This window comes from Oryx dammah, unplaced genomic scaffold (assembly GCF_014754425.2).
Source record: "Oryx dammah isolate SB20612 unplaced genomic scaffold, SCBI_Odam_1.1 HiC_scaffold_10, whole genome shotgun sequence".
Taxonomy (NCBI): domain Eukaryota; kingdom Metazoa; phylum Chordata; class Mammalia; order Artiodactyla; family Bovidae; genus Oryx; species Oryx dammah.
Window position 1 is genome coordinate 54,912,152 of NW_024070194.1, and position 12,273 is coordinate 54,924,424.

The 12,273-nt window shown below is 46.9% G+C and overlaps 1 protein-coding gene across 3 annotated transcripts in view; it reads left to right on the forward strand.

Moving 5' to 3' along the window:
- FRMD4A (FERM domain containing 4A) overlaps nucleotides 1-12,273 on the forward strand; it is a 366,806-nt gene that overhangs the window by 256,505 nt on the left and 98,028 nt on the right. For all 3 annotated transcript variants that reach the window (XM_040248505.1, XM_040248508.1, XM_040248507.1), the window contains exons 8-10: nucleotides 2,874-2,957; nucleotides 8,433-8,498; nucleotides 8,749-8,806. In XM_040248505.1, coding sequence (XP_040104439.1) covers nucleotides 2,874-2,957; nucleotides 8,433-8,498; nucleotides 8,749-8,806 — 208 coding nt within the window. The remainder of the gene's footprint in view (nucleotides 1-2,873; nucleotides 2,958-8,432; nucleotides 8,499-8,748; nucleotides 8,807-12,273) is intronic.

Sequence of the window (12,273 nt, forward strand, 5' to 3'; positions counted from 1 at the left end):
AAAGTCTGGTCTGGGGACCAGACACATAAGACGTCCTTCTCAGTTCAGTTCAGTTCAGTCACTCAGTCGTGTCCAACTCTTTGCGACCCCATGAATTGCAGCACGCCAGGCCTCCCTGTCCATCACCAACTCCCGGAGTTCACTCAGATTCATGTCCATCGAGTCAGTGATGCCATCCAGCCATCTCATCCTCTGTCGTCCCCTTCTCCTCCTGCCCCCAATCCCTCCCAGCATCAAAGTCTTTTCCAATGAGTCAACTCTTTGCATGAGGTGGCCAAGGTACTGGAATTTCAGCTTTAGCATCATTCCTTCCAAAGAAATCCCAGGGCTGATCTCCTTTAGAATGGACTGGTTGGATCTCCTTGCAGTCCAGGGGACTCTTAAGAGTCTTCTCCAACACCACAGTTCAAAAGCATCAATTCTTCGGCGCTCAGCCTTCTTCACTGTCCAACTCTCACATCCATACATGACTACTGGAAAAACCATAGCCTTGACTAGTCGGACCTTTGTCAGCAAAGTAATGTCTCTGCTTTTCACTATGCTATCTAGGTTGGTCATAACTTTTCTTCCAAGGAGTAAGCGTCTTTTAATTTCATGGCTGCAGTCACCGTCTGCAGTGATTTTGGAGCCCCCAAAAATAAAGTCTGACACTGTTTCCCCTTCTATTTGCCATGAAGTGATGGGACCGGATGCCATGATCTTTGTTTTCTGAATGTTGAGCTTTAAGCCAACTTTTTCACTCTCCTCTTTCACTTTCATCAAGAGGCTCTTTAGCTCCTCTTCACTTTCTGCCATAAGGGTGGTGTCATCTGCATATCTGAGGTTATTGATATTTCTCCTGGCAGTCTTGATTCCAGCTTGTGTTTTTTCCAGTCCAGCGTTTCTCATGATGTACTCTGCATAGAACTTAAATAAGCAGGATGACAATATACAGCCTTGACGTACTCCTTTTCCTATTTGGAACCAGTCTGTTGTTCCATGTCCAGTTCTAACTGTTGCTTCCTGACCTGCATACATATTTCTCAAGAGGCAGGTCAGGTGGTCTGGTATTCCCATCTCTCTCAGAATTTCTCACAGTTTATTGTGATCCACACAGTCAAAGGCTTTGGCATAGTCAAGAAAGCATAAATAGATGTTTTTCTGGAACTCTCTTGCTTTTTCCATGATCCAGCGGATGTTGGCAATTTGATCTCTGGTTCCTTTGCCTTTTCTAAAACCAGCTTCAACATCAGGAAGCTCACAGTTCACGTATTGCTGAATCCTGGCTTGGAGAATTTTGAGCATTACTTTACTAGCATGTGAGATGAGTGCAATTGTGTGGTAGTTTGAGCATTCTTTGGCATTGCCTTTCTTTGGGATTGAAATGAAAACTGACCTTTTCCAGTCCTGTGGCCACTGCTGAGTTTTCCAAATTTGCTGGCATATTGAGTGAAGCACTTTCACAGCATCATCTTTCAGGATTTGAAACAGCTCAACTGGAATTCCATCACCTCCACTAGCTTTGTTCGTAGTGATGCTTTCTAAGGCCCACTTGACTTCACATTCCAGGATGTCTGGCTCTAGATGAGTGATCACACCATCGTGATTATCCGGATCGTGAAGATCTTTTTTGTACAGTTCTTCTGTGTATTCTTGCCACCTCTTCTTAATATCTTCTGCTTCTGTTAGGTCCATATCATTTCTGTCCTTTATCGAGCCCATCTTTGCATGAAATGTTCCCTTGGTATCTCTAATTTTCTTGAAGAGATCTCTAGGCTTTCCCATTCTGTTGTTTTCCTCTCTAGTACCTAATAATCAGCTTCACACCTTCTGAGTTGTTTCTGGACCTTGTCAAAAGCAAATGACTTGTATACAAAACAGAAACAGACCCACAGACATAGAAAACAAATTCATGGTTACCAAAGGGGAAAGGGCATGGGGGATGAATTAGAAGCTTGGGACTAACATACACATGCTGCTAAATACAAAATGGTTAACCACCGAGGACCTCCTGTGTAGCATAGAAAACTTTGCTCATTATTTTGCAATATACATATATGTAAAACTGAATCACTTTGCTGTACACCTGAAACTAACACAACATTGTAAACCAGCTATACTCCAATCAAAAAAATTTTTAAAGTAGAATTTTTTGAGAATTTGAAAATATATTGTAATTATCATATTTCAGAACATAAGTAAGTGGGAATTTCTTTTTTACTTAGGAAGAAAGAGGTTAATACACTAGACCAAGGATTTCTGAATGTAGATAACTTAATATAGTGAAATCATGCCTTATTAACAGGCTAATAGCATTTTATAAAGAACACCACATTTTATATAATAATGAATTTTTAAATTATCTTGGTCTTAAAGAGCAAATGTTATTGATTTGTCATATTTTGGACAACAGTTTCTAGTATGTGGTTAATCCAGGCAAAGAAAACTGGCCTATGGGATAGTGGGGGAAACAGTTTAAGGCGAAAACAGTCAAAAACAGCTCCATTCTCAGAGCCCATGACTGGGCCCCCAGGAGCTCCTTAAGGTCCCCACTTTGAGGACACTGGTGGCTCTTCTCCCACATTCCTGCTGCCCAGGGACACTTATCTGTGCCCGCTTGGCATGCAGGGCTTGAAAAGAACCCTCAGGCATCCCAGAGGACTCTACCCTGCCCTGCTGTGTGCACCACAAGGATAGGCCACCGGGCTCTGCATGCTGTGTGTCCCCTTGTGTAACTAAATCAGTACAAAGAAAGCTCCACTTTCCACTAAAGGGGCGCAGATGTGGGGTGTGAGGACCAGCTGGCGGGGGCCGGGTCTCCCGGCGTGGTGCAGTGGTCTTCTCCAGGGCCAAGTGTGTTCCTGCCATGCCCCCTGTCTGCCCCTGTCTTGCAGCAATGAAGTGGTGAGGACTGACCTGAAGAAGCTGCCAGCGCTTCCCACACAGGCCCTGAAGGAGCACCCCTCCCTGGCTTACTGGTAAGCCCCTTTTCTCTGCATGCCCCAGTCATCCCTCGAAGGATGGAGCCCCTTTGAGGGAGGCAGGGGACTCTTGAGTGACTGTCCACCCTCCCCACCACCATGGGTCAACCTGGTCCCCAATCAGAGAGCGATTCCAAACTGTATCCAGTGGCCTGAGCCTTCATGAAACCATTTTTTGCATTTATTTAAATGACATGGAATATGAGAGCTGTCTTTCCTATTTTCTTTCTTTTCCTCTTTTTTTTAATAAAAGGGAAAACTTCTAAAATTTCACTTTGGATGCCTTGCCTCCTTGGAGATCCCTTCATGGACTGCTAGAATTTCACTTTGGGATCCTTGTCATTTTAATGACAGGATGTGTGGGATTTTGAGATGTGGGAGGATGAGAGGGGTTTCCTCTTTGCAGAAGAGGGCGGTTGATTCTTTTCTTTTCCCACAGTGTTTCATATCTCCCGATGTAGCTGCCGTGTAACATTACACCATAGTTCATCTGTTAGGCCCCACACTACTGATTCTCAATGAATCGGGCGTTTGAACTGTTCCCAGATTGTGGTTCAGGTCACAGTGGAGTGGGGTTTGCATGGCTGGGTAGTGTGTTGAAAGGCTGTAGGGCCAGCGAGCCCCAACCACTATCCTTTGAAAGCAAAATGCCACTTTCCTAATCATTCTTATGACTCTGTAACCAAAAGCACTTTTTGTTAGGCTTTTGAAAGGGCTTTTATTTAAAAATAATAAGATATAAATCACAGAACAGGTCAGTTTTGTTGCATCATAACATATGACTTTTCAGCATTTCTCTAATACACTTTATGAAGTTTACAGTTTAATAACATTTCATCTTGTCCAGACACCTTTCCAATTGCCAGACTAGTAGTTCAGTCATCAGGGTGGCTTCAGGGGACTCCTTTGGCTGGGATGGGGTGCATCTTGCTGTGGAGGGCATTAGCAGGATGAACCTCCAGTACATAAATCATATCTTGCCAAGAGACCAAGTGACAGGGCAGCTGGACAGGAAATAAAAGGGCTGAACCCTGAGACTGGGAGCGTCCACCTGTGTGCTGGCATTCTCGGTTTCATTTCTCTGAACTGTTTTGTTGCCAGTCTGTCTTTGGTAGCATAGGTGTGATAAACAGTGCTCAGAGCCTTATAATTTGCCTTCAAAGAACAAGATTGGTTTAACACACAAAGACTTTGCACGTGTCAGTTTCCAGACTTCCAGCCTGGCAGTGTGTGCATACAAACACCCCAGATGGCATTCTTGTTTCCTTTTCTCTGGAAACAAATTGCCCTCTACCAAATTCCTCATGCTCCCTGGGCCTTACCTTCTCTGCCCTCCCAGCGGTTTATTTTCAAGAAACCAGTGATGAAGGGACTGGAGCTGCAAGGAGATAATTCACAAAACTGGCAGTTCCTACCTGGTGAAATGTATTAGCCGGCAGAGGCTGTAATGTTGCGGGCTTGTCTGGAGTCAGAGTTGCTTTGAGCCTACTGAATCCCTCAGTTATCTCAGTTGTATGTTTCCAAATGTTGTTTACACCCTGGCTGCTCCTTTCAGAGCTGTGAAGTCCTCCTTTCCTCTCTCTCCTTCCTGTCTCTGGGTTTCTTCTGGGTTATCTCCACAGCCTGCTCTGTGTGCAGACATCCGCACTGAGCTGTGACTCCTTCCTTCACGCCGGCGCTCTCTCTTTCGTCAGTATGAACAGCTTCATCCTCATCCACGTCTCTAGCTGTCCTGCCAGCACAGCCCTGCATCTCTGTGACCAGGCCCACACTTTTGGACCCAGAGGCACCATGTTACTGTCTAAATGTCCTAGGAGGATGACAGGACAAAGGGAGGGATGCTTTTGAAGCAGGTGCCCCCAGGTTCTACAGCTCAGTTTCTACACAAACAGGCCAGTGGCATGAACCATTGTCGTGATGCATAGCTTAAAAAAAAAAAGTGCCCATACACACAGATGCCGTGGACAACCTTCAGGCCTAAAGAAGCCATACGGATCCTGTCCACACTAGCTAGGGAAGGCATTGCAGCCTGGTGAGCAGAATAATAGGTTTAGGATCCCAGCCATGTCTCTGAGCTACAGGGTAATGACAGTCCAGGAAGCTCTGCTGCCTTGGTTTTCCATCTGTAAAATGGGACTAACCATAGCAGCCAAATCCAGACTGTAATTAAGGGAGGAAATATTAATAAACAAGCACATAATGCAGTTAGAAAGCTGTGAGTGGTACACAATAATGCCAAATCAATCACCCAGTACTCCTTTCTGCTCATTTTCCCCAAGCGTTCCACAGGCTTGGACTTCTCACCCTGCGTGATCTCCTTATGGGAGGGTGGCGTCGAGTCACGCAGTGCCCAGGGCCCTGGGACAAGGCGGCATCAGGGCCCTGACCTGACTTCTCTTGCTGCGGGACCACAAATACACCCAGACAGGGCGTGAGGGGATGTCTTCCTTTACTCTGAAATCACTGGCCCCTGCAGGCTGACGGCTCCTCCGAGACAGGGAGCCCTGTGGCCGTCGCCTTGTTTCTGGGTTCCCTGCGTGCAGAGATGATTGACCTTAGCAGCGCGAGCCAGCCCCTGCCTGGGGGCACCATCAGCCTCGGTCACTTGCCTTTTTGCTTCATGTAACACCATATCCTCCAAATGGTGTTTGGGGGTTCCATTTCCTCTGGCTGGTGGGTCTCTGACAGTAATGCCATGAAGGGGTGGTTGGTGCCATGATCATCTGTCAGTCCCCATGGAGGGACAGGGAGTGGAGCGGGTCCCAGGAACTGTGGCGGCTGCTGTCACATGCCTGCCCATGGTGTTTCCACTGGGACCGACAGAGAGGGGAAAGCCAAGGAAAAAGGAAGATACTGAGGCCTCGCAGAGGGTCTCAGACAGCAGGAGAAGCTAGGCTAGAGAGGATGGAGTGGCAGATCCCTGCAGCTGTCAGGCTCAGCAAGGCCCCAAGGGTCAGGCCATTTAGTTTATGAACAGCTGCACAGCTGCCTGCTGGTGTTTCTGACCTGCTGGTGTTTTTCCTGAGCCGTGCTGGTGTTCACCACAACAGCGCTGTATTGAATTCCACCCCCCACCTCATCCCAGCCTAGGGAGCCAGGGATCCTCTTTGCGACTCTGTACAAAGGAAGTGGGCTCGTAGCTGTACTGTGTGGCTTGACCCTGGATCTGAGGGTCAGCCTCCCTAAATGCTACATCATCGTGTGCCCACCCAGCTCTTGATTCAGCAGGCAGCTGGGGAGGAAGCTGGAAGGGTGACCTCAGAATGTCCTGACCCCACTCTGATGGTCTGTGAGGCTGGCGTCACCCCAGCAAGGACACTTTTGGAGAATTTTCTGTCAGGAGAGGGCCTTGTCCCCCTCAGTGCAGAGCCGCCATGGTGTGAGGTGTGTGGGAGCTGAGGAGAAACATGGCTGCATCTGTCCGTTTCTGAAGAGAGGGTGCTCGGACCCCGTAGACTTGACTCTCAGCTAGACAAAGGCCCCTCGTAGCCAGTCATTCCCCATCTGGGACATCAGGAAAGACACTTTCCTGCCAGGGGCCAATCTTGTACAAGTCAAATTTCAGACTACTGACATGCAGAGATATTCACAGAAGATTAAGAGAGTAACTAGAAAAAAAATAAACTACCCCCAAGTACTCGGTAATGAACATACAGAATGTGTGCTCCGTTCCCCAGAAGTGGCCTCTCTAATAGGAGGTGGGTGAAAGAAGGCTTTTGATCTGCTCTGGGATAATAAATGAATCATAGATCATGAAGTTCAACTGAGGAGGTCTTGAGGGTTCATCCCTGGAATTACCTCCCATTGTGGAGTCCACAGGCTGTGGGGAGGAAGAGTAAGGTGGAGGCCTGAGGAAGAAGGTTCCAAGATCCCAGAAGCCAGGTTTTTGGACTTGACCCCCCAACAGGTGGAATGTGGTTCCTGAGTTGGGCTTGGCATTTCCAAAGGCAGCGAGGTACAGGGTCACTTCCCAGAGGCCCTTCACACCGTCTGCCTCATCACAGGCGGGTGAGGCCCCCATGCCCCTCAAGAAGCGAGCTAACCTCTTGCTATGTTAGACCTGAGATTTCAGAAGGTTACCGGGTCCCCATCTGACTTCCGGTAGCTGCCTTCTTATCTCACAATGCTGCTGTGGGCCTTTTATTGCTCTATGATTTGTGTTCAGTTCAGTTCAGTCACTCAGTCATGTCTTGCAACCCCATGAATCGCAGCATGCCAGGCCTCCCTGTCCATCACCAACTCCCAGAGTTTGTCCATCATGTCCATTGAGTCGGTGATGCCATCCAGCCATCTCATCCTCTGTCGTCCCCTTCTCCTCCTGCCCCCAATCCCTCCCAGCATCAGAGTCTTTTCCAGTGAGTCAACTCTTTGGATGAGGTGGCCAAAGTATTAGAGTTTCAGCTTCAGCATCAGTCCTTCCAATGAACACCCAGGACTGATCTCCTTTAGGATGGACTGGTTGGATCTCCTTGCATTCCAAGGGACTCTCAAGAATCTTCTCCAACACCACAGTTCAAAAGCATCAATTCTTTGGAGCTCAGCTTTCTTCACCATCCAACTCTCACATCCATACGTGACTACTGGAAAAACCATAGCCTTGACTAGAGGGACCTTTGTTGGCCAAGTAACATCTCTGCTTTTGAATATGCTATCTAGGTTGGTCATAACTTTCCTTCCAAGGAGTAAGCGTCTTTTAATTTCATGGCTGCACTCACCATCTGCAATGATTTTGGAGCCCCCCAAAATAAAGTCTGACATTGTTTCCACTATTTCCCCATCTATTTCCCATGAAGTGATGGGACCAGATGCCATGATCTTCATTTTCTGAATGTTGAGCTTTAAGCCAACTTTTTCACTCTCCTCTTTCACTTTCAACAAGAGGCTTTTTAGTTCCTCTTCACTTTCTGCCATAAGGGTGGTATCATTTGCATATCTGAGCTTGATTTGTGTTAACCAGCCCCAAATTCCTGAACTTTCCAATCCTCCTTGGACACTCTGAACCGTTAACTGCTAACAGGGTAGAGAGGCCATGAGTGTCCTGTCGAGGTCAGCACCGGCTTCCCCTTGACTGGGCAGCTGGAGTTTAGGAGGGAGGAGGGCCTGACCGAGGTTGCCTGGAGCGTCCGCATGGACCCCCAGCAGTGGCCGTCTGCCTGGCCTCGTTCTATGTTGCTCCCCGCTGGGATGCATGCTCCTTTCACCCTCTGTTCCCACAAGGAGTCTGACCCCCCAAATCTGAGCTAAACTCAAGACAAAGACAAGTGAGAAAGTGGACTCTTTTGGTACTTCTGTCGCCCTGGACATCTCTCTTTGGCTGGGTTTCAAAATGCTGCTTCCAGGACAATCATTCTTCCAGGAGCTGTTGGCTCCTTGAAGCTTCTTGTGAGGATGTGGGGCTCACGGTCTTCACAAGGAGGGCTCAGGGCTGTCACCTGGAGACTGAGGTAGAGACTCCTTTTCTTCTCATTCTAGTGAGGACCGGGTCATCGAGCACTACAAGAAACTCAACGGCCAGACCAGAGGTCAAGCCATCGTCAAGTAAGTACCCCAGCCCTCCCAGTGCTGATGAGGTTGTGTGTGTGTTCACATAGAACATGTCAGGGTTGTTCAGTTCTTCTGGGAGAGATTCTAGTGGGTGGTGGTTCCATTAAATTTTCAAGTAAATAACCATTCTGAGAGCTTTCATCATGTACACACAGACACCAGTGTGTGTATGATATCAGTTCTGCTGAATGACCACATGTGTGTGTGTGTGCGTGTGTGTGTGTGTTTTGTTTTGTTTTCACAGCTACATGAGCATCGTAGAGTCTCTCCCAACCTATGGGGTTCACTATTACGCAGTGAAGGTAAGTGAGCTCATTTGGAGAACATTGCCAACATGCCCTAAAAAAGATTTTCATTTCTTTCTTTTTAATCTTAGCGAAGTTTTTTGGGGTTTGGGGAGGATTGCATGCTGGGGGAGTTGGGACAATGGAACCCCACCCCCCCTAGTGTAGTAAGCCTTGATTCAAAGACTCTCCAAAATTTACTTTCCCTTTTGTGAAGTGGGTGTGACAAATGCCTACTTCCTTTCAATTCTCAGAAGAATCCTGGAGATCAGGACCACAGAGCCTCTCAGTAGGAAGATTCCAAGGAACTATAGAGAACAAAAACTTAAGCAGAATCAGCAGTGTTTCTCTCAGTGGTCAGATGCCACGTAGGCAGCCAAATAGGAGAAGTGGGACTATGGGTTGAGAAATCAACAGCCTCTATTTTCTTAAATATGCTGATGGCAAGTCCATTGTGACAGTGGCCCCACTGTCAGTTCTTTTCCATTTGATGCGTAATGTCCAAGACTGGGATCCCTTTGAAATAATGGATAATGATGTTCCCGGGCTCTTTCTTCTATCCTGAGAAAGGATTACTTCCTTTCCTTCATCTACCCGGACGTGAAGTTTATCAAAGTCATTGCCCCAAGTCTGGACAAAAGGAACAGAAAACCCTTCTGAATGCAAGACAGTCCCACCAAGCAACCCAATATTCTCAGGCTCTTCCACCCATTTCCTTCCCCATGTTTCTACCTGACTGTATTTTTTTTTTTAGATTTACTTATTTACTGCATTTTTTGTCTCTGACTGGTCTTTGTTGCCACATGCAGGCTTTCTGCAGTTGCGGTGAGTGGCGGCTACTCTCCGTTGCAGTGCTGGTCATCTCACTGTGGTGGCTTCTTGTTGCAGAGCACTGGCTCTAGGCACTCGAGTGTCAGTAGCTGTGGCACACAGGCTTCGTTGCTCCGTGCTATGTGGGATGTTCCTGGATCAGGGATCGAACTAGTATCTCTTGCATTGCAAGGTGTATTCTTAACCACTAGACCACCAGGGAAGCCCCACCTGACTGTATTTTTAAGTCTTTTAGACCAGAGTGTGCCGTGTTTCATTCATTACTGTGTCACCCACGGCAGCTTCAACGGCATTTTGCACATCCTTGGTGTGCATTTAATGGCCTGTATCTTCCTCTAAACTGCAGCCTTCTGATAGCAAAGACTGTGTTGTATTCTGTTATATATTTCTGGAATCCAGCAGAATCTAGCATAGGGCCTGGCATGTAGTAGGTGCCCAGCAAATATTTACCAAGTGCCTTTATTGAGAATTGAATTGAGTAGTTGGATGTATGCATTTCCATGATGGGAACAGATATCAGAGTGATATTTGTGGAGCCCAGTTTTGAGGCATATGTGGGGACTCCAGTCCCACCCAGCAGCTCATCTCCAGATCTATCACAGCCTGCAGTGGTTCAGTTCTTCCTGATGTCCTTCCAACACCCTTCCCACCAATGGAAGCTCTTCATCTCTTTTCACCATGATGCCCACAACTCAGAACCATGGCAGTCATCCCTGCCTTTCTCAAGTCATGAGAAGTATGACCTGGCCTTCTGGGCTAAATGCTGTCCCACATAAAAAGTATGAATCATCTAAGGAGACAATCTCTGTACCGCTCTGCCCAGGGATATGGCCACTGAAATCAGTAGGCTGTCAACTCCCCAAAAGGAAATTGAATTGATCATGAAAAGAGATTCAAAATCCTCCCTGCTGGCTGCCAGGGTTCAACTCTTATACTGTGAGTGAGTCTAGAGCCCATGTCCATTTTGCCATCTTGCTACCATAAAGGACACAGGAGGGCCCAGCAGTAGTCCTGACATTATCAAAAGAGGCACATCACAGAGATCACACTGTGAGTCTCTCTGTCACTTGTGGAAATATTCCACAGTGATGTTTAGCGGAGAGGTCTGAATTCATGAATGGAGCCAGTAATTCAGGAATCCCTGACTCCATTCCATTCTCTGATTTGCTGTTTGCTCTAAGCATGATCTCACCTCTGCTGCTCATAATTAAAAGAGATATTAAGGGATTTCCCTGGTGTCCAGTGGTTGAGGAAACACCTTGCAAGGCAGGAGACACAGGTTCAATCCCTGGTCAGGGAACAAAGATCCCACATGCCACAGAGCAATTAGGCTCACACACCACAGCTCCGGAAGCCCCTGCACTGTAACTACTGAGCTCAAGCTCCACAATTAAAGATCCCACATGACAGCTGCATGCTGCAACTAAGAGCTGACCCAGCTAAACAAATAAATATATATTGAAAGTAAATAGAGGCTTCCTTGGTGGCTCTGTGGTAAAGAATCTGCCTACCAGTGTAGAAGACACAGGTTCAGTCCCTGGTCTGGGAAGATCCCACATGCTGTGGAGTAACTAATCCTATGTGCCACTGAGCCAGTGCTCTGGAGCCTGGGAACTGCAACTACTGAGCGGATATGCCACAATTACTGAAGCTAAAGCACCCTGGATCCTGTGCTTCCCAACAAGAGAAGCCACCATGCTGAGAAGCTGGCACACCGCAAGTAGAGAGTAGCCCCTCCTTGTCACAATGAGAGAAAAATCCCGAGAAGCAGCGAAGACCCAGCACAGCCAAAAATAAATAAAGATAATATGCGTGTGTGTATATATAATAAAATAAACAAATAAAATAGAGATTAAGAAATTTGCTTCACCAACTACTCCACAAAAATTTTCTAAGGATTAGAAGACTATTGAGATAGATTGAGATACCTAGATGGAAAGGCTTTCAAATAGAACTTCATCTGGGTTTTACGAACACAGCGTAAACCTGAATTCTGTTTCCTCGTCAGCCCTGGGACTTGACAAAAGGACAACCTCTGATATGCATGCTCTCTGCCATCCAATAAAACTTTAGAAATATGCTCCTTTGCTGTTTGTGAGAGACCAGAAGCAGACCTTGTGAATTTCCAGGTGCCACGTGTGCCTGTGTGTTTGACTCTTGGAATCTCAAGCTTGAGGAGGGATTACTCTCCCACTTATTTGGAGAAAGAGCCTAAGCAACTATATCGAGACTCACTGTTTGGTGGTCTTCCTTGTGAATTTCACAGTTGGCATGTCTCGGTGTGATGGCACCTCTTGCCTCAACAATCTGAAACCACAGTGGCCTTCATCTGTCTTCTTGTTCTGTTCTCCAAAACCATTGCCGTCACGTGGGCACTTTCCAGAGACGGGAGTTTTATACCTTTAAAGAAATTTAGAAGCTCTTCTAAAAATTCAAAATGTAGTTCTTTTGCTTTTTACCTTTGTGCTTACCTTGAAGCACAAACTCATGCCCCACAAAACTCTGAAGCCAACTTTGAGTTTTCAGGATGTCCGCTGTGGGCTCTATTAGGCCATTCATCCACGTGGCAATTAGAACAAATCCAGGGAAAGGCTGCTTGATATGCCCACTGCCAGCTCCTAGCATTTGGGATCTTCTCATTAACAGTCACCCTA